The following is a 20,288-nucleotide window of genomic DNA, read 5'->3' on the forward strand; positions in this document are numbered from 1 at the left end:
TTTTTAGAAAAAAATTTGCATTTATTGCAGCCAATTTTTGGGTTTTCGGTTTCCACATAGAAAAAGTTACTTAAATCTATTTATTGCACTCATTTAGTTGGTATTGTATGTAACCATATTGCCTATTTCTATTCCTTAAAGATGCTTTACACAAAGCAACTTATTTTTAAAACATGGTTCCCTCAAATTTGTATTCCAAAATCTAACTACAAACAAAATTCTAACTCTAACACAGTCCCTCAAAAAGAAATTTTCAGAAATATTCCTGCAACAAACAAAAGTAAAATTTGGTCTTGCAATTAATGAACTGCTTGAATGATGAAAATATCTACTAATCTAATTGTGGAATCTGAACTCGCTTAAGATTGCAATGGAACTTCACAAGTATGCTTCTCGTAGCATTGTCTGTACAAAAAAATACGGAGGCACCCGCCTATTGTTTCCACCTGAACTTCTAACTTCGGCAAAAAAAAAATGCTGCTGGTCTAAGCAAGCTACAGGTGAAAAAATGTTCTGTTTTGTTGTTTTACAGCCACTTAACCAATTGCAGCTCATACTGCGTTCGCAAATAATTTAAGTCAACAAAATACAGCACTAATAAATCATTAAATATGTATTTGGTCAATTTTATTTTATTTAATATGCATTTACAACATTAATTTGGATTGAAATTAAAAAGCTATACAAATCTTTCAATTTAAGACCATGTCAGCACTTCAGATTATGTTAGCTAGGATTGTTTCGTTTTTGAACGAAGACCAAAATGGAGCATTTAGATGTGCCTGAGGACTAAAATGAAGCATTTTGATGGGCCGGAACACTAAATGTGAGAATGTGTTTGATTTTTGCATCGTTTAACGCACACTTTCTCACATTTATTGGGCAGTTAGCTTGTAGGCAAACCGAAATGTTAGTCTGAGATTCCGATCTTGGTAATGGAGTATTTTTGTTGAGAACATGGAAAGAACACTTCTCCAAATTATATATCGGCGATGACGAACCCAATTCGACTGCAAGGGAGATAGAATCACTCAACTTAGGCGACGCAGATCAACAATTCTACCTACCTGACCTTGACGAAGTGAAGATAGCTGAAGTCACACAAAGCTGCTGGAGCTGACAGCATCGCTGCAGTCTCCTTAACATTGTATATAAGGTCCTCTCTGCCGTATTATGTGAGCGTCTAAACCTGTTCGTCAACAATCGATAGGTCCTTATCAGAGTGGCTTCAGACAAGGAAAGTCCTTTATCGACCAAATAATCACACTACGGCAGATCTTGGAGAAAAAGCCGAGTATGAAAGCATCCATAGGGAAGAGCTGTACAGAGCAATGTCTAGTTTTGGCGCCCCTGTCAAACTTATCGGTTTGTGCAAAATGACGAGCAAGGTCATCAAAGATCTCGCCGATGTATTTCATGTGAAAAAAAGGGCGACTTCTTCAACATCGTTCTGAAAAGAATATTGCAAAACTCAACCGTTAACACTAGAGGCACAATCTTCCAAAGGTACATCTAGTTATTCGGATATGCAGATGATATTGACATAATCGGAAGATCATAGCGTGATGTCAGTGGAACGGTTTTAAACATTGCGACGAGGCCCTCGAAAGTTTCTTCCATTGTCCCACAAAAGGACGGCCAGGAAAATCACTTAGATTTCTTTAGCGCCTTCCTATAACTTCTTTAGTATCCTTTATAAGAATTCCAGTGAAAAGCTGGTCTTATGGCATTGGCTCGTTCAAAGATTTTCTTACATTCTCTTCTGAACGAGTCTAGCTAGAGGCCCACCATTATGGTTTCCCTTTTCCCCTTAATTACAAATTTATTCTTACATTTCTGTAATTATTGACATTTTTCTACTTTAAGCGTAAAATAGAATAAATGACGAATCTCCATTAAATCAGAAAACTGTTAAATTTTAAATTTTGTCTCCTCAGTACTATATATGGTTTGTGTATTGAATAGAAGAAAATATTTATATCAAATATTGCAGTTAATAAATATGATTCACAGTATTATTTTAGATAAAGTTTGGAACTAGTACTACTTATAACTTGATAACATCGTTCTTGCTTCGGCAGAACATATACTAAAATTGGAACGATACAGAGAAGATTAGCATGGCCCCTGCGCAAGGATGACACGCAAAATCGTGAAGCGTTCCACATTTTTTGTGAAAATTTAGTTATACAAAAAGTTACTCTCGTCGCCACGTCTTGACGTCATGTTTAAACCAGATGGTGGCAATGTTTGGCTCATTTCGAAAGAAGGAAGAAACGTTGTTTGTGCCAGCGTGTAAGCTACTTGTAAATTGTATTGGATTTTTAATGTTTAAGGATCTTCACAAATAGATTTATTTTTTCAAAGTAAATTATTACAATTCAGAAGCCTTTTGTTGGTGATAACACAACTTTGTTTCATTTATAACTCAAGTGCAGATAATAACTAAATATTTTCAATGAATCCGTCCTCTTCAGGTATTTTTTTATATTCCTGACTTTTTAATAATTAAATTTTTCTCCATTTCTGGGAGGTGGTTAAATAGAATTTCTCTGAATTTGAGTCTTCCTTAGCTGATTTTGTATTTATTCTTTAGCAAGAACTAAATATTTTACTAAACTGTTTTAAAGAGGAAGGTTTTCAAATTAATTGTTTTTCTAAGTGGAAAACAAAGTAATTGCATTAATTATAAGCTTTTCAGTTAAAATCTTTTTATGGAACTATTATTAACTATTACTATACGGACGAAAATTCAATTAAGTTGTTATGTCTACAATATAAAATAGTGCATATTGGAATGCTTATATATGCAACTCAAATACAAATTTGCTTGTTTTGATAAAGGTTCCGTGCACAAAAAGACGATTCCGTATCAAGTACTCTGTTATTTTATCATCCATAGCAGATCATAAAAACCCTTGTCTACTATTTGATTTAATTGATCGATTAATGCTTTCGATTCAATTTATATACCTGCCTATATGCAAAGTATTCCATTTCTAAAAAAGGACGAATCGCAAAGTGAAAACTTTCTAACCAACGCTATGTCATAAGCAGAATGCGATTGTATACATTTATTTTCAAAGGCATTGCCAAGTTAGGTCATTAGCCAACAACAATGTCAACACCCTATATCTGCATTATTAAAATAAATGATGATGTTTGAAACTTGCTTTAGATGTTTTTTGGTTTTAAGCCAACTGCACAATCAATATTCAATAAAAGCCATTTGTGTTTTTCGAGTAGCACAGACTACCTTTATTTAGCATTTCACACTCTAATCCTTAAAATAAACCTCGAAATGATCACTTTTCTTTGGAAAATACATTCATCTTTACTCGTATTTGGGTGCAGGACTCTCGATTTTGCTATAATCCCGGATGGGAGAATAGAACTGCAAAGAGAAGAGACATAACATGATTATATTGATGATTCAATGGAAAAGCATTGGATTCAAAATTTACCTTGTATTGCTTGGTCCTGTACTCTTCCCATGGTTCGGGGTTGGAGGAGCGGTTCCATGTTACGTCTGGATTCCTGGTGGCCAAACGGAAGATGTAGAAGGTAGCTCCAAGGGCTCCGACACCAACGCAAAAGTACAATGGAAGAAGCTTGAAATTATTAAACAAAAATAGTTATTTTATTTTTATGGGATTTTATATACTAGTGGTTTTTCTTTTTTTCTCCGTGAATAATGTCATGGGGTTATGTAAGCATGGGGGACTGAGCATGATTAGATTTAACTTTTAAACTTGTAATTTTCAGAATAATTCAAAAGAATTTGGTTTTAACTTACAGCTGGATTCTTCTTCAAACTGGCCCAACCAATTCCTTGCATGTTTAATAAAGTTTTTGTTCTTATAAGCAGCAGAAAATACGGATAAAAACCCTTCTTTTGTTATGTCAACCTCGACAGCGACGGAGAAGATTTTTCACGAATATTTTTCTATTGCTGGATGAACCACGAACGTCGTCGAGCTGTCGATTACTTTTTTTAACACCTTTGTGAATTGGTCATGTTATCGATTAAATTTTGTTCATTCGTTTTTGTTCACAATTAATCGAGTTTGTGTATATTTTTATTGTTAAGCAGTATTCACATGAGCGCGACCAGCGAACGACGAATGAATTACAAAATGTGAGTTTATATACGTTTGAAGACGTATTTCCACACAAATTCTTAACTAAACGATAGCAATATAGTTTCTATTTGATTATGATGCATACTTTTACTTTTCAATATAATATATTAATAAGTTTAAGAAAACAAATTTATTCGTTGCGAAAAAAATTATAGTTGATACGAACTGTCAAACATTATCCACTCTCGCAACGAATAAAATAATCGCGCGTACTTAACCTAAAAAAACATTCTTGTTTGGGTTTTGGTGGCGAATGGTGTAGTCTTCTAAGTCTAAGTCTAAGAAAAATAAGTGCATTCTAAAAGTCTCACGAGCATTGGGATAAAACTTACCTTTTACGAAGCCAACAAAAGCTACATAAATATTTATCTTAATACCTGTGCTAAATTGTTTGCAGGACTTATAAACTCCAGTCTATCTCAGTATATAGAAAATAGCAATATTCTATCAGAATTTCAGGCCGGCTTCAGGAAAAAATACTCAAATGTCGACCAAATATTTGCCCTTATAAACATTGCCGACTATTTAAAAAAGGGAAGAATTATGTGCTTTCTTTGTCAACTTCCGAGCAGCTTTTGACTCAATTGACCGTAATGCGCTTATTTACAAGTGTGATAGGCGTATCAAGCTAAATTATTTCAGTTTTGAAAGCTTTGTACGAAAGCAACGTAGCAAACGTTTGGGACGGTGATACCATATCCGCTGAATTTGCAAAATCGACGGGTCTCAAAGAAGGTTGTACTTCTAATAACCATGTACCTAAACGACATTACAAAAGAAGGAATTATAATGGGAGGAGTAACTATACCTGCTATCATGTATGCTGGCGACATAGTCATCTTATCTAATACGGTTGATAAAATGCAAATTATGGTTAATAGACTTGTGAAATATTGCAAACGATGGAACCTGGTAGTCAATCTCAAAAAATCTAAAATGATGGTGTTTAGAGGTGAAGGTGGCAGACTTGCGCAGAACGAAAAGTGGACACAAAAAGTTGAGGTTATTGAAATAGTTAGGGAGTACAAATACCTAGGAGTTTTAATAACATCAAATCTGAAGATGAACAAGCATCTATAGAGTAAAAAAGAGCAAATCTCTTCAATACGGGAACTGTGTAAGTAAATTTGTCCAGCATAGTGTAAAACAAAAGATATTCCGCTCTACAGCAATGTCAACTTTACTGTATAGATCTCAAGTATGGGGATACACCTCCTTCGAAGAAATAGAAAAATGTCTTCGATTTTTATTAAAAGAATTTTCAGATTTCCACGATTCTCTCCAAGCTATATGCTGTATCTAGAAACAGGAACTCCTCCTCTGATAATGGATACACTACAGATGCATTTTAACTACGTAGTCAAAGTAATGAATATGGCAGACAGCAGAATTCCAAAAATCATTCTTAAAACAGTTATCCAAGCAAAAGGATCTATGATAGAAGTGTGGGAGTGGCTTGCTTGCGGTATTGATCTTGAAATAGCAATGAATGTACAACCCGCCCTATTAGAGTCAAAATTCAACATGATTTTGGGAAAATTTTGAAGAGTACTGTATGGAAAATAGAGCATCGATATTCTGGAACTACTACGGTCGTTTAGATTTGAATTTGCAGAATAGATCGTATCTGTTAAATAACAACAGAATCTATAAAATAAGTATTATTCTTAAAGCAAGGGGAAAATTACTTAACCTTTATTATATGCCACATTGGCCCGATCTGCCTATATTATGTAGCATTTGCAATATGAAAGCACGGGAAGATACCTTTCACTTTATTGCGGTGTGTCAATCCTAAATGAACTCCGGATTATCCACTTCAATAAAAGCAACGTCGATGAAACTAAATTCTTCAGGTTATTAAATGGAGAAGAAGGCTGGAACTCGCTTAATAATTATTCTATTGCTGCTCTTAAATGTAGAAAACTTATAATCGAAGAAGATTTTTAAATTAAAAAAATATTTATTAATGTAACTTATTACTCCGTTTTTGTTAAATAAAATGTATTTGTTTGTCTGGTAGACAACGTGTAACTCAACCATTAAATATAACTGAAGTCTATGGAAAATTGAGTACTGGTTATACACCCTTAGGTGAATTAAAGTGTTCGATATATATTTTCTTATCGATATCAACCCACCAACTGATTTGAATACTCTATTGTGAACTGTTTTATCTACTGTCAAAATCAAAAATTAAACTAAACTCAAATCTCAAAAGTCAAAAAAGGTGATTAGTGCGTATTTTGTGCAGCGAAGCCGCTTCTAAAAAGAAAGATTTTTTAAATATCAATTTAACTTTGTTCTTACATGCTATCAATAAGAAACAAACTCATTAAAAACATCCAGGTAATTTATTAATATTAACAAAATAAAGAATTAAATCACAAATTAATTTAAACTAAAAGAAAATAAAGGTTTTGTTAAAAACCGGGTTGAGAAGTATGAAATTTTGGAATCAAGTGCTGCATGGTGTTGCAATTGCGTTTCAATTGGTTTTATGTTTATTGATCTTACAACAAAATTCAGCTTTCTTTATTTTTATTTTGAATATACATCTGGGTTTGTTCATACTTATCATCGGTTCAAAAGTAAAACTCTCTGAAAAACCTTTTAAAAATTAAATTTGTCTCTTGACAATGTTAAAATGTCTTTCAATAAATACCTGCATTAATATCTTAAAAAACGCATATTTCAAACTTCGAAATAAACAAATTAATTCGAATCTCATTTTGTTTAATTTATTTTCCTGCCCTTGGTTAGTTATACCTTTGGACCGAAGATATATAATTATACTTTACCAATTACGAATTTGAGAATGTTAATATAATGCATCATGCATGGAAAGTTTTTAACGTGCCGGTGAAGATTTTTCAAAAAAAGCAGAAACTACGACCATTTGTAATTGATTACCAATTTGCATGAAGCATGACCTAGAATTAAGAAATTGGCATAGAAAAGTAGGATTCACGTGTGTTGCATTGCATCACACATCAATTTATGATTCTTATCATTATGCAGCATGTCTATTGTTGCTATAGTACCTAATGATTCTCTATGGCTTGTCCGGGTCTTTTTGTTTTTGTTTGTTCTTTGGCTAGATAGCTAACCTTAAGTTGACTATTTATAGTGATTACCCCATGACCTTTCTTTGATAAGAAACAAATATTCGGCAATCGAATTCAATAAATTTGGAAAATTATTAGGTTATTAACTTGATGATGGTAATTTACTCTGTTGGAGTAGAGTTATTTATGGGTGCATTGGACGAAATTTAATTATTAAGTCAAATCCATTTAACAAATAACAATCGGACTTACTCGTGAGTGAGTTTATATTTTATCTTTATCCGTGACAATACTTGATGGACCCAACTATGTACATATATTAAGATGTGGGATGTTTTAGACACTTGGAAGGTAAATGAAGTATTTAACCTATACCAACCTTTTATTTAACTTCCAAGGTTTGTTATATTTGTGAGTAATCATTTTTTCGTAGCGAGTAGTTGACAAGTTTTATTTTGATGCATTTTAAATAATAATGGTTGTTTTGTTTAGGAGTATAGAACGATTTAAGAACGCTTTCAAACTGTGCAAAACCATGATTCTTGTCGAAATATATGTATGTAAATGGACCGAATTTTGTTATTTTGTTTAGCTAAGAATTAACGTTGCTGAACTATTTTCTTTTGGGGATGCGTTAAGTCGCAAGTCTACGGTGACAAAATTCGCCATGTCGATAAACTGCTAAAATGTTGGAATAGGATTGAACCTCCAGGTTTTACTACTTAAATTACAAGGGCAGAAAATTATCCCTCACATAAAGTAAATTTAAAGTCAATTTCCGTTTCGAACTTATACATAATTATGTATATCTTAAATTTCGGGAACCTTATATTGGGCCAAAATTTTTATAGGCAACTCTATATTATTGACAGATAACTTAAAACCTTTTTATTTCAAACAAAAACGCATATAACATTTGACTATAACTCATGCCTTATAAAGCCATTCTATACAACCTTTCATTTGAAAGTTAAATCAATTAAATAACTGTTGAGGGTATATTTGCACTATATAACCACCTCTTTAAACTAAACCTTCGAATAGGTCCAGTATAGAAGTAGGCAACCCAAGCTTTTTCACTTCTTACCCGATTTTTGTAAATTTTACTTATATTATAAATGCGAAAGTAATTCTGTCTGTTACTCAATCACGCCTAAACTACTGAACCGATTTGCATGAAATTTGGTACCCGGGAAAATGACGCATTCCCATGGGAAAATTGAAAAAATGATTCTGAAGCAGGACAATATGCCGCTGCTCTTCTTAAAATCAGAGATGTCTGCAGCACAGATTAGCAATCGGGAGTGATTGTGTGAGAGGGCAATTTTAGCTCCAACTAATGAGATAGCTAGCCAGATAAACGAACAATTTATGTCGGACGTGGAGGTAACATCATACCCCATAGCGATTTTTAATTCATTGGAATTATCAGGGGTGCCTTCTCATAAGTTGAGACTGAAGGTTGGTGTTCCAGTCCTGTTAATGAGAAATCTTTACGCACCAATGTTATGTAATGGTACACGGCTACAGATTACTCACCTACGGCGAAATATTCTAAAAGCTATAATCATGACTGGAATAGCAAAAGGAACAAATATTTGAACTTCCCGCATTCCGATAATTCCAGCCGATTTTCCGTTTCAGTTTAAAACAGTGCAGTTTCCTCTGAAAGCAGCATTTGTAATAACAATAAATAAAGCTCAAGGCCAAAGTTGCAGATGTAAAGTTGGAATCAGAACTGTTTTTCCAATGGACAATTATATGTAGCGTGCTCACGAATCTCAAACCAACAAAATCTTTAAATTCTGGCCAAGGAAGGAAAAACAAAAAATGTGTTGCAGTAACCTATCTTCTTAAAATGTAATAACCTAACCTATGGCGCATCCTATCTCGGCACAATTCAAACATACGTACGTACAAAAAAGTACAGATCAGGTATTTTCATACTACTATCCAAAAAAAACTATCTTATGTGAACAAAGTCGCGGGTAAAAGCTAGTAACAAATAAAGGCAATCTAACTCAGCTTGCTATACAGCATTTAACACCTTAGGGCTAAGAGTAACAGAAAAAAAGATATTATTTTCGGAGCTAAATAGGCCTAATTGTCGGTAATTAAATAAAATATTGCCGATATATTTCTGTGTACATACTGCCTTATAAAAACAAAAAGTTGACAGAAATAAATTGAAACTTAACAACATGGGGCAGGTTTACACGACACCTAATTAGCAGCCAGAAAATAAACTTCCAATTAGGTCATTAATTTTTTTTAAATAAACTTTACAGGCAAATAAGTGAAGAAAATCTTCCTTAGGGTCCAGTTAAAGCTATCATTTTTTTTTTTTCAAAAAGAAACTTCTAAATTTATTTTATCAATACATATTAAAAAAAATGTTGAAAATATTTATAATAGATAGATAATTCATTTGTATTGGTTTAAAATTTATTTTACAATTATTACATAAATATTATATTACAAAAATCATAATAGCAGATAGATTGACACCTTTAATAAATTAAATTACTGTACTTAACATAAAAAAAAAAAACAATTAAAAGAAAAAAAAACATTTTAAAAATGCCAATTTAAAAAACAGAAAAAAAATTACTAGCAAATTTAAAGCGCCAGAAATCTTCATTCATACTAAGAACTTGTTCCTCTGATAAAAAGTCTCTTCCAAGAATATTTCTTTTAGTTTCCTTAAAGTTGGACACGTTCCGATGAAATGTATGACGTTCTCTCTTTCTGCTAAATTACAAATAGTACGCTCGGGTCTGGGCCGTATGAAGTTCAGTTCAGATTAAGTAGTTCGCTTCTTAACTTGACCATTGTAGCAATGACTTTACATTGTTTGCATCATGGAAGTGGTTCCATTCTGCGAGATTATGATTGAGCCTACTGTAAGTTGTTCTGTACAAGGACGCAACTGCTTCAGCTGCATATTCTGCTTAAAACTTCTCTTCTACCGCTGCTATAACCTTGTAAATAAGAGGTTTACTGTGCGATACATCTTCCACATTCAAATTTAAATTGCATCCTTCTGTGAGACTTGACCACTAACTGTACCAGTGATTTTGGTCTTCTATAGCGTTTACTACTAGTTTTCTAACAAGTCGGTATTCGTTCATACTAAAAACGTGCAGGGTCTTCAAAAATAGAGGTGATAATCCGGTTTCCAGCATAATCACGTAATTTGGAGTATTTTTTGGCAGACGAAATATTCTCTTCACATAATGTGTTAAGAGTTTCTCCACCGTGTGAACCTTTTTGCATCCCCATACTTGTAATCCATACAAGAGGATACTTTCTGCAACTGCTTCAAATACCTTATATTTACTACTGTGAGCTATGTTTTCGTTCATAAAGCATCTTTTTCATGAATTATTAATTGCAGTTTTTGCCTTTTTGTAGTTTCTCGCTAAAAATATTGATGACATTTTTATTTTACTGAACAGCTGACTGCTAAATGCCAACTAAATTCAATTTTGTTTTATTGACGGCGTTTCAATTTTTTTACTGTTTTAATGGCAGCATTACAAAATTACTGATTAAAATCGACAGAAAAAGGAAAATTAAAATCTGCAGTTACTTCATACCCGTAATTTAATGACGCACATTTACTGATTGCTATTAACGGTCATCCGTTAAACATTTCAGATCCCGCCTGTTTCAATTTTCACTGATAGATTTTTCTAATAGCTATAAGCGTCCCCGAACTTTCAGGTCAAGTGTCTTATGTCAAAATTTTAGCTTATTATTTCTTTTCATTCAACTAAAAGCTGAACTTCTTAACTCTGTGATTTATTATTATTATTGTTTGTGCACAATTTTAACTAAAGTTTTGTATAAAAGGGTTCCTTTTGGTATTGGAAGAGGAATAAGGACTTCATCATGACAATACAAAACACGACCTATGAAGAAATTGAAACCTGTGTAAATCACCTATGGTTAAGTAAATTTGAAAGTTTGAAATTAAATTCAAAGAATAAAGAAAACACACAAAGCTCTTTGTGACTATCTAAATTCGTCAAGTAATTTTTCGTAAAATTTTTCATAAACAGTCATAAACTTAATTAAGTAATTTTTGTAATAAATCCGTCGGCGTCGGCTAAACAAAACGTATGATCAAGGTTTTGAAATATATTTAAAATCGAAGTTCGTATAATTCGAAACTGAAAGCATTCAAATTTAAAGTTTCTCAAAATTTCATTTAGACTCAAATGGAGACTCATAACTAATGAGAATTTCCAGAAACTAAGTAAGCTACTAAAATGCTGTATCCAGAAGACAATTGTTTGTACTTTGCAAAATCATCATACAATTTATTGTTTAGAACTATGTACTGTCTTATCTTAGCCTTGAAAACATAGTTTATAGGATTAAAAAAAATTAAATATTGATAACATTTTCGGACTCTAAGTCGTACATATATTCATGCCTTTGACCGATTGTGTTATAATTTGTATTTGTTATAGAATAGAATAGAATAGAATAGAATAGAATAGAATAGAATAGAATAGAATAGAATAGAATAGAATAGAATAGAATAGAATAGAATAGAATAGAATAGAATAGAATAGAATAGAATAGAATAGAATAGAATAGAATAGAATAGAATAGAATAGAATAGAATAGAATAGAATAGAATAGAATAGAATAGAATAGAATAGAATAGAATAGAATAGAATAGAATAGAATAGAATAGAATAGAATAGAATAGAATAGAATAGAATAGAATAGAATAGAATAGAATAGAATAGAATAGAATAGAATAGAATAGAATAGAATAGAATAGAATAGAATAGAATAGAATAGAATAGAATAGAATAGAATAGAATAGAACAAAATAAAATAGAATAGAATAGAATGGAATAGAATAGAATAGAATAGAATAGAATAGAATAGAATAGAATAGAATAGAATAGAATAGAATAGAATAGAATAGAATAGAATAGAATAGAATAGAATAGAATAGAATAGAATAAAATTAAATTAAATTAAATAAAATAGTATAGAGAAGAAAAGAAAAGAATAGAAGAGAATAGAAATTTGATTTTAATACTCAAAAAGAAAGTTGTCCAAATTAACCGCTATCCGTTCCTTAACGTGCATGGTGACCACAAGCTCGGTTATTAACAAAAAATACTTGGAACTGATTCAAACACGAACAGCTTCTGTTGAATTTGGTTTGTCAAGCTCATGGGCATAAATCCTTTATTAATCTGTTTATACACAGTTTGGCATACACGTCCGAGCCTACTATGTCAACTCTTATTTTAGACCTAGCCTTTTATCTTATGTTGTTTCTAATTGCTTGAGATGATTTTCGCGAACACCTTTCAAGTATTCTAGAATCTATGCATTTTTATAAATAAAGTAAAATCCAGAGCAAATAATTAAATAGTTTATTCTATCATGTTTCAAATTTGTATTTTAAATATTCGTTTTCTACAGTGTCGTAAAATATATAGTTCTTTTTTGTTTTTTAAAGTTTTCTTGGGAGAATTAAATAACAAAAGTTTCGTAATTATTCGTTTCGTATTAATAAAAAAAAACAATATTATTCAAACCGTTTTTCAAAATTCTCGTTTTTTTGTTTTGTTTTAAGTGTTCTGTGCTGTTTTCGTGTTCTATTTGAGTCGACTAAATCTAAAAACAAATATGGCATCATCATCGAATGAAAATGGCAATCTTATGGATGAATTTGAAGAAGCATTCCAATCCTGTCTGCATGCATTAACCAAACAAGAATCCAATACCGGCAATAATAAAGAAGAAATCGAGTTGGAAGTTCAAAAGACTACAAATAAATTCATCGATGTTGCCCGTCAAATGGAAGCATTCTTTCTACAAAAACGATTCCTAGTTTCGACTCTCAAACCCGATATGCTAATAAAAGATGAAAACTTAGAGCTACGTAATGAAATTGCACGCAAAGAAGCTCTAATAAACAAACATTACAATCGATTGGAGGAATGGAAGAATTGTTTGTCGGACATTCAACAACAACAGGGCTATAATAAAACACAAATTCCAGGTCAGGGAGAAATTCGTCCTGGTCAGCAAATGGGCTACATGAATCCGATGCCACCAAATATGCCAGTTCAAATGGGAATGACACAAAATCAATTGCAACAACAGCATATGCAATCACAACTGCAACAACAACAAAAAATGATGCAAGCCCAGCAAATGCAACAAATGCAGCAAAACTATGGAAAAATGAATAAGTCTATGAAATGACAGAATTAAAGAAGAAGATGTCTAGGAAGTAGTTTCCTGAAAATAAATATTTTATAGGATAAGTTGATGTAATCATTTTTATAAATTTAGTTATACATTAATAAAATCATTCATTGATTTGAAATTTCGTTTTTGTTCATTTTAATTTTATTTTTACTTTAAGGTTAATCTGTGGCAAGGAAAATTTATAACTTACAAAAAAGTTTAAAATGTGTTTCTTCAGAGAGTTTCACTGGGATCCTAAAAATGGTTGTAGCTTTATTTTGTCTGATAATAGTCAGTACAGGCCTTTTTAAAGATCACTTGCAAATAGCTCACAGTGAATTTGATTTTGCTGTATTAAGGCAAAATCACTTTTTTCTCTTTCGATTTCTGTGGAGGCAGACCCAAAGAGTCTTAGAAAAATTGATATTAAGCGACGTTATTGGTTATATAAATTTAGCTTAGCAACGAACCAATTCTGAAAAAAGGAGACCCTCTAAACTGCACAACTACTTAACATCGCTTACAAAATCATCTCTGTCGTAATATGTGAACTTCTAAAGCCCATCGTCAACAACCTGATAGGTCCTTGTCAGTGTGATTTTAGACCAGGAAAGTACACAGTCGATCAAATATTCACATTACTGCAGAACCTGGAAAAAACCCAAGTACATCAAATCGACAGCCACCATCTTTTCATCGATTTCAAGGCCGCATATGAGAGCATCTGCATGGACGAGCTGTATAGAGCCATTTATATTTTTGCCATCCCTGCCAAACTCGCCCGTTTGTGCAGGATGACCATGGAGAATTCACGGTGCTCCATAAAGGTTGGAAACAACTTAACAGTACCTTTCGATGATGCGCTGTCATGTGATTTTTTTTAACATCATGCTTGAAAAATAGTGCAGAACTCACACGTCAACACTAGAGGCACTATCTTTCAAAAGTCTGTCCAATTACTAGCATATGCTGAGACATTGACATAATCAGAAGAACTCAGCGTGATGTCATTCGAGAGAAAAGTTCTTCGTGTGATCTATGGTTCCGTATGCACCGAAGGGGAGTGGAGGGGAAGATGGAACGAATAGCTGTACGCGCTGTACAGCGATGTAGACTTAGCCATAAGGGTAAAAGTCCAACAACTAATATGGCTCTGTCACGTACAGCTCATGAAAACCAATGCTACGACCGGGAAATTCTTCGAATACACACCCACACACAGGACGGCAGTAGAGAAAGACCGTGGATCAGGTGGCGCTCACAAGTGGAAAGTGACCTCACCCAACTTGGAGCGCGAAACTGGAGACGTATAGCTAGGGACCTAGCTAGATGGAGATGTTTGTTGGGTGAGCCCCTAGTTCACACAGGACTGTAGCGCCACATTGTAAGTAAGTAACGAACCAATTTTTGATCAGTGATGAAGGTGAACGCGCTTACAAGATTCTGAAAACAGCTTATACTTATACCAGAATAGAGCCTATTGAAGCAGTCAATATTTTTAATAAAGCTTTGGTATGGGCCGAAAATGAAAGCATATATTCAATAAATGTCAGCGTACTTTAAAGTTTTTGCGAAAAGACTGTGTTCTGCAATTTCCAAAAAAAATGATTATTATTACATTATTTTTTTTGAAGAACAGGAATGGTTGATAGAAAGGGATAGAATATTTATCAAGTAAATGTTGATGGCCTTCCTTACGACCTAATGAATCATTATTTGCGGCCTTCTGTGGCCTTAGTAATCATAGTCCTTTGTTAAAAAAATGTTCTTATTTCTTGAAGCTTTATTCCATACTTTTGAAAAGGACGGGCATAGAAAATAAATATTTGCAACTAAATCACAACAATAATTTAAGTTATGTACTTCTAAAAAAATATGAAGCTCCCTGATCCCTTGAGTATTCTGCAGCAAATTGTTTGAGTCGGCCTTTAAGCCTCATTTACTTTTCTAATCTAAGAAGATATATAGTTGGCGTACTAAAGTGAAAGTGTTTTAAAGGGCCTTAGTTTTTCGAAGAATAAATCCTTTCAAAATGTTGACTCAAGTCGCTAAAAATAAATTTTAGACGGTAATTATAAATTGTGCTCAAATATTCCAATAAAAACATTTTGTTGCACATTTTTAACCCGCGACACAAAAGTTGAACTGAATATAAATTATTACTTATTTAAACTATTTATTATTATTTATATTTATGGCGACAATAATATTAATAATGAAAGAAAGCAAAAAGAATGTTTACGAAGACCATAGAAGACCGGATGAGCTTCCCAAAAGTTTGTGTGTGGGAAAACTCGAACAGGAATAATTGAATAGTAATATAATTATTTCAGGATTAAGAATGCATAGGTGAGGTTAGGGTTTCACACGTCGAATACCGATTCCTTATTCAAAAGTCTTGCTGGTTTTTGTCTGTGAATTCAATTAAACTATTTTTGGAGATACAGAGAGTATTGTCGCTTCACCAACAATTTCTGAAAATGTATATGCTTAATATAAATTTGTTAAAAACACAATTTGTACATTCATTTGTCGAGTTGTTTTCGGGTCAAGTAAGAATCCACCTGACTCGTTACTTCTACATCTCATCCGCCGGGAATTCCTCTTGTATCAAAAACTAGAACAGCTGCGTTTGTTGCTTTTGCAAAATACAGGCTAGGTACACCAAAAGTCAATGTCGATAGTGTTTATTATCTTCCTATGAATCAAAGCAGACCTCTTCCAGTTATTACACTATTAAACATAGTGCACATTTGGCCACTAATTCTTTCACAAAAGCGGTTAGCTAGAGGAATGTCTCTAGGACTCTAGCTGGTATAGCCCTCATGGCACTAGTATTAGGTATAAATGTTTTTGGTGACCTTTACAAGGGCTTGCCGCTATACCAAACATGTGTATGTCAATATTGGCAGCATATATCCAAAGAATGGTTTTGGGGCTTGGACCCCATCTTCTTTAAAAAAAATTTGAAGTTTTCTTTCCAGTTTAATTTGCGACCAAGTATAATACAGATTATTTTTAAACATGCTTTAAATATATTTACTAGATTCGGAACAGTTAAGTGTCAAGAGCATTGGAGCATCATATTGTCTTGCTTATTTCTAGTCTATTTAAACCAAAATTAAAACAAAAACTAAAATACCGAAAAAACAAAACACTAACATCCCTGATTAAATGTCTGATCGTTGATTTAGCTTTATTCCTTCCCCTTACAGACAATTTGTTCATCAAACTGGGCTTCACAAAATAAAATGAAATTTCTTAATCAAACCGAAGCAACCAATATTGATTTGGAACTTTTCAATGAGTACAAATTCAGCGTTGATCAACTTATGGAATTAGCTGGCTTAAGCTGTGCTCATGCCATTGCTAAATGTTTTCCAGCAGAGAGGTAAGCTGAACGCTTTCTCGAATGCCTTTAACTTTGTTTTAACTAAAAAATTCTTCCTTGTTTGCAGTTTTAAGTCTGTCCTAGTTTGTTGTGGGCCCGGAAATAATGGTGGTGATGGTCTAGTTTGTGCTAGACACTTATTTCTAATGAATTTCCATCCAACAATTTACTATCCAAAGCGAACAGCCAAGGAATTGTATGAGAATCTAACTCATCAATGTACTCGTATGGGCATTGAATTCATCGAAGAATGTCCAAGTCCTCAAGAAGCTTCAGAAAAATACAATTTACTAGTTGATGCTTTGTTTGGATTTAGTTTTAAACCTCCGGTTAGGGAGAGTTTTGTGCCAATTCTAAATGTGATGACTTCCAAGAAGGTTCCTATTGCAAGGTTTATTTTTGTTTTGTTTTATCTCTTGATTGCTCCTCAAACTAAACTATAGGTTGGTGTTCTTTTTTTTAGCATTGATATACCAAGCGGATGGGATGTTGAAAAGGGCAAGATCGATGAATGTTCAATTGAACCACATTTGCTGATATCGTTGACGGCTCCCAAAATGTGTGCTAATCATTTCAATGGGGAGCATCATTATTTAGGAGGACGTTTTGTACCAAAACCTTTGCAGGATAAATATAAACTTGATTTACCTGAGTATCCTGGAACGGAAACTTGTGTTAAACTTTAATTTTGAAATTTCTTTTCAACAATAAAAATTCGTCAATTATTAGAGGCGAACGTTTTGAATCAATCAAGTATTTTTTAATGTTAGAAAAAGTTTAATGTTTAGGAATATATCGAAGTGATCAGCAATTCTAATCAGGATCAAATGTTTGCGGAAATGTCGTTAAAGTAGGCCTTTCAACAGGAAAATGACCCGAAGTATACCAGCAAACTAGCTAGGAAATGGTTTCTGGAAATTAATATAGATGTAATAGAATGCATGGTCGCCTGACTTTAATCCAATTGAAAAACTATAGGTCGGCGTAAAGACGAAATTGTCTTGGTGCAAACCAAGAAATAATAATGAAATCTGGTCTACTGTTGAGAGCTATTGGAGTACGAATCCTGTTGAAAGATTCCAACAAATTGTAGGCTAAGCGAAGGCCCTGTAGAGCTGTGATTTCAAATAAAAGACATACACAAAATACTGACTTGGACCAATTTTTAAACAAATTAAAAAAATAAACTCTAAACATTACAAACAAATTCGAATTTTCATTTTGTAAGGCGTTGTTATTTTTGACTAGAAAAATATTAAGAATTTAATGAAAAGTAAAAAATCTCAGGGAAGATTTAAGAAGGCTTAAAAGTAAATTTATTTAAAAGGAGTCAATTAGACTCCAAATATGAAATTACATTTTTAATTTCATAATAGCCGTGTTTTTTTAGTATTCCATATATAATACAGTGAGAAATTGCCAAAAAAAAAACAAACGCAGTAGTCTAGTTTTTATATATGAAAGTTGATACAATTGAATATTTGCCAGAATAATTTATCAAAGAATTCAAAAAAAATAGCGAAATTCAGAACAGGGGTGAAATCGGGCCAATTAGTCCATTTTCACTAACAAAACTAAATAATATCAACAGTTATAGATTGATTTTTTTCCCCAATGGAAAACACACATGATTCCAAATGCACAACTACTCAACGAGCACAGCCATCGAGATACAAATGCAATATCAATCGTACCAACATTTTAGAACGAAATCACATAAGATCCATTCAAGACTCGTATAAATGTCAAAAACCCATCCGTAGTAAGATTCTACTTTAACTTTTATCGGTAGTATCGATGCTGCGGATATTGTTTTTGTTATTCGTGTAAAATCCTACCACCTATTTATAGATATGCTATTTTTTGACCGAAAATGTAGGTAGGTGTACGTTTACATACCACATGTTAAAGTGGGTATGTTCGAAAAATATCATTTTCAGGCATATGATAGTTCATACTTGATCGTTTGGTCTTTATGCTCACGATCACATTTTTCACAAACAAAATTTGCTAAACAGTTTTCAGTTTATGAGTTTATGGCACACATTTTAAACTTGGACCTTTACTTCACTAACCTCTTCCTCCAATTCAATAAACAAAAACTTCTAAAAACACTATTGTCTACAAAACACTCCGCAAGCAAGCTACAAGTCCAACAAGATTTGCCTTTTTGTTGTACAGAAATATAACTTATTTTTTTTTCTAATATACAAGTAATCCTTTTACACAACATATTAAATGGAATTGTACAGAAAATAAATAAATCATAGTGTAATAAATTCAAATGAAAAAACAAGATCAACTGTCATTTTGACATTTTTCATTCAATTTAAACCTGAACTTTATTACTTTGTAATTTATTTATAGGTTTCCTTGTCAAATTAAAAAAGGAAAAAGTTATATATAAATGAATTCGCTTATATGGTCTAAAATTGCCCAGTGTCTCCACATAACCATTTTCATTTATCTGGAAATAAAATATTTTTTAAAATTATAACGAAAAGCTTTATTTTTATTTATTTTGTTTGCAGAAAAACAAAACATAATGTCGTGAAGTTAAAGTAAATAAGTGCATACAAATGTTTATTTGAAAAATACCTAGAAAGCCGATTCCAGAAAGCGCGGCGGATCGCATTGAAAGCGAAAATTCAATCGACCGTCTTCCATTTTTCCAGCTTAAATGTCAAATATTTCCAATCCATTTCCATGATATTTTCCAATTTTCCATTTATTTGTCAGCTGTTTCCAAAAATATGACATTTCCTTCCACTAAAACTAATTGTTTTTCTCTCCCAGAGAGTGTGTATTTAATTATCTTTTTTCAAATTGAATTTTTTTTAATAATGTTTGATCCATAAGGTTTATAAAATTGTTTCGATTATCGCGAGAAGCATTTGCGTACGTTTTTGAAAAAATCAAAGATGATTTCAAACGAGAAAACACTACCTCTTTGCTTTCAATACTCAAGCTTGCCGCAACATTGCGATTTTTAGCGGGAGGTTCGCACCAAAAAATCGATCCGCCGTGCTTTCTGGAATCTGCCCTTAGGTAACATTAAAGAACAAAAAAAACATTGTTGAACAAAAGGATCGAATAGCAACTCTGCTTAAAACGTCCTGCGGTGAACATCGGGTGCCTAGTATCCCAACTGGAGATTGGGTTCCAACCCCAGTGGAAAGTTGTTGGGGGCAGCAAACGAGAGAGGGGGGAGAGGTGTTTCCACTAAGGCACCTCGCTTTATCCAGACGGCAGCGGAGGAATTTCCGAGATGGAATCAACGATGGCGTCTACAGTTCCAGTAAGGTTGAACTACTTAGTAAACACCTTATAGGGCTTCGTTGACATATTCGGAGCCCAGGCCTGTAAGGAGCGGTTTATCCGGCTCCCCTTCCTTGGAGTTATACTATGGATCTGGCCCTCCAGGTTGGGGGTTGTGCCGTCAGGGTGACTTCCTGG

General features: G+C 33.0%; 4 protein-coding genes and 1 non-coding gene across 5 annotated transcripts in view; 4 read left to right on the top strand and 1 right to left on the bottom strand.

Annotated features, from left to right (window-relative positions):
- The first annotated feature begins 2,065 nt into the window (after nucleotides 1–2,065).
- Nucleotides 2,066–2,172, top strand: LOC129943620 (U6 spliceosomal RNA). Its single transcript, XR_008781332.1, has one exon. It is a non-coding gene; the product is annotated as a U6 spliceosomal RNA (small nuclear RNA).
- Nucleotides 2,173–3,228: 1,056 nt separating this feature from the next.
- LOC129943227 (cytochrome c oxidase subunit NDUFA4) lies at nucleotides 3,229–3,960 on the bottom strand. Its single transcript, XM_056052529.1, has 3 exons — nucleotides 3,797–3,960; nucleotides 3,465–3,611; nucleotides 3,229–3,394 (listed from the first exon to the last, which is right to left on the bottom strand). The coding sequence occupies exons 1-3, from the start codon at nucleotides 3,836–3,838 to the stop codon at nucleotides 3,335–3,337; spliced, it is 249 nt and encodes an 82-aa protein (XP_055908504.1). The 5' UTR covers nucleotides 3,839–3,960; the 3' UTR covers nucleotides 3,229–3,334.
- A 2,390-nt stretch (nucleotides 3,961–6,350) lies between these two features.
- On the top strand, nucleotides 6,351–13,580 carry LOC129943222 (mediator of RNA polymerase II transcription subunit 28). Its single transcript, XM_056052524.1, has 2 exons — nucleotides 6,351–6,491; nucleotides 12,822–13,580. Exon 2 carries the CDS (start codon nucleotides 12,875–12,877, stop codon nucleotides 13,454–13,456), a length of 582 nt encoding a protein of 193 aa, XP_055908499.1. The 5' UTR covers nucleotides 6,351–6,491; nucleotides 12,822–12,874; the 3' UTR covers nucleotides 13,457–13,580.
- The window catches only part of LOC129943217 (saccharopine dehydrogenase-like oxidoreductase), a 35,427-nt gene continuing 21,489 nt past the window's right edge, over nucleotides 6,351–20,288 (top strand). Inside the window, exon 1 of the mRNA XM_056052516.1 lies at nucleotides 6,351–6,491. The gene's annotated coding sequence lies outside the window, so the exon portion shown is untranslated. The remainder of the gene's footprint in view (nucleotides 6,492–20,288) is intronic.
- Nucleotides 6,357–17,581, top strand: LOC129943219 (NAD(P)H-hydrate epimerase). Its single transcript, XM_056052520.1, has 4 exons — nucleotides 6,357–6,491; nucleotides 16,657–16,832; nucleotides 16,900–17,223; nucleotides 17,296–17,581. The coding sequence occupies exons 1-4, from the start codon at nucleotides 6,453–6,455 to the stop codon at nucleotides 17,516–17,518; spliced, it is 762 nt and encodes a 253-aa protein (XP_055908495.1). The 5' UTR covers nucleotides 6,357–6,452; the 3' UTR covers nucleotides 17,519–17,581.

This window comes from Eupeodes corollae, chromosome 1 (assembly GCF_945859685.1).
Source record: "Eupeodes corollae chromosome 1, idEupCoro1.1, whole genome shotgun sequence".
NCBI classification, from domain to species: Eukaryota; Metazoa; Arthropoda; class Insecta; order Diptera; family Syrphidae; genus Eupeodes; species Eupeodes corollae.

Excerpts from the sequence above, each read along its gene's own strand:
- LOC129943219 (XM_056052520.1), top strand. The coding sequence starts at position 6,453 with ATGCTATCAATAAGAAACAAACTCATTAAAAACATCCAG. Across the intron at positions 6,492-16,656 it reads AACTCATTAAAAACATCCAG|ACAATTTGTTCATCAAACTG; the intron begins GTAATTTATTAA and ends TTCCCCTTACAG. Across the intron at positions 17,224-17,295 it reads AAGAAGGTTCCTATTGCAAG|CATTGATATACCAAGCGGAT; the intron begins GTTTATTTTTGT and ends TCTTTTTTTTAG.
- LOC129943222 (XM_056052524.1), top strand. The coding sequence starts at position 12,875 with ATGGCATCATCATCGAATGAAAATGGCAATCTTATGGATGAATTTGAA.
- LOC129943227 (XM_056052529.1), bottom strand. The coding sequence starts at position 3,838 with ATGCAAGGAATTGGTTGGGCCAGTTTGAAGAAGAATCCAGCT. Across the intron at positions 3,612-3,796 it reads GTTTGAAGAAGAATCCAGCT|CTTCTTCCATTGTACTTTTG; the intron begins GTAAGTTAAAAC and ends AATAATTTCAAG. Across the intron at positions 3,395-3,464 it reads ACAGGACCAAGCAATACAAG|TTCTATTCTCCCATCCGGGA; the intron begins GTAAATTTTGAA and ends TTCTCTTTGCAG.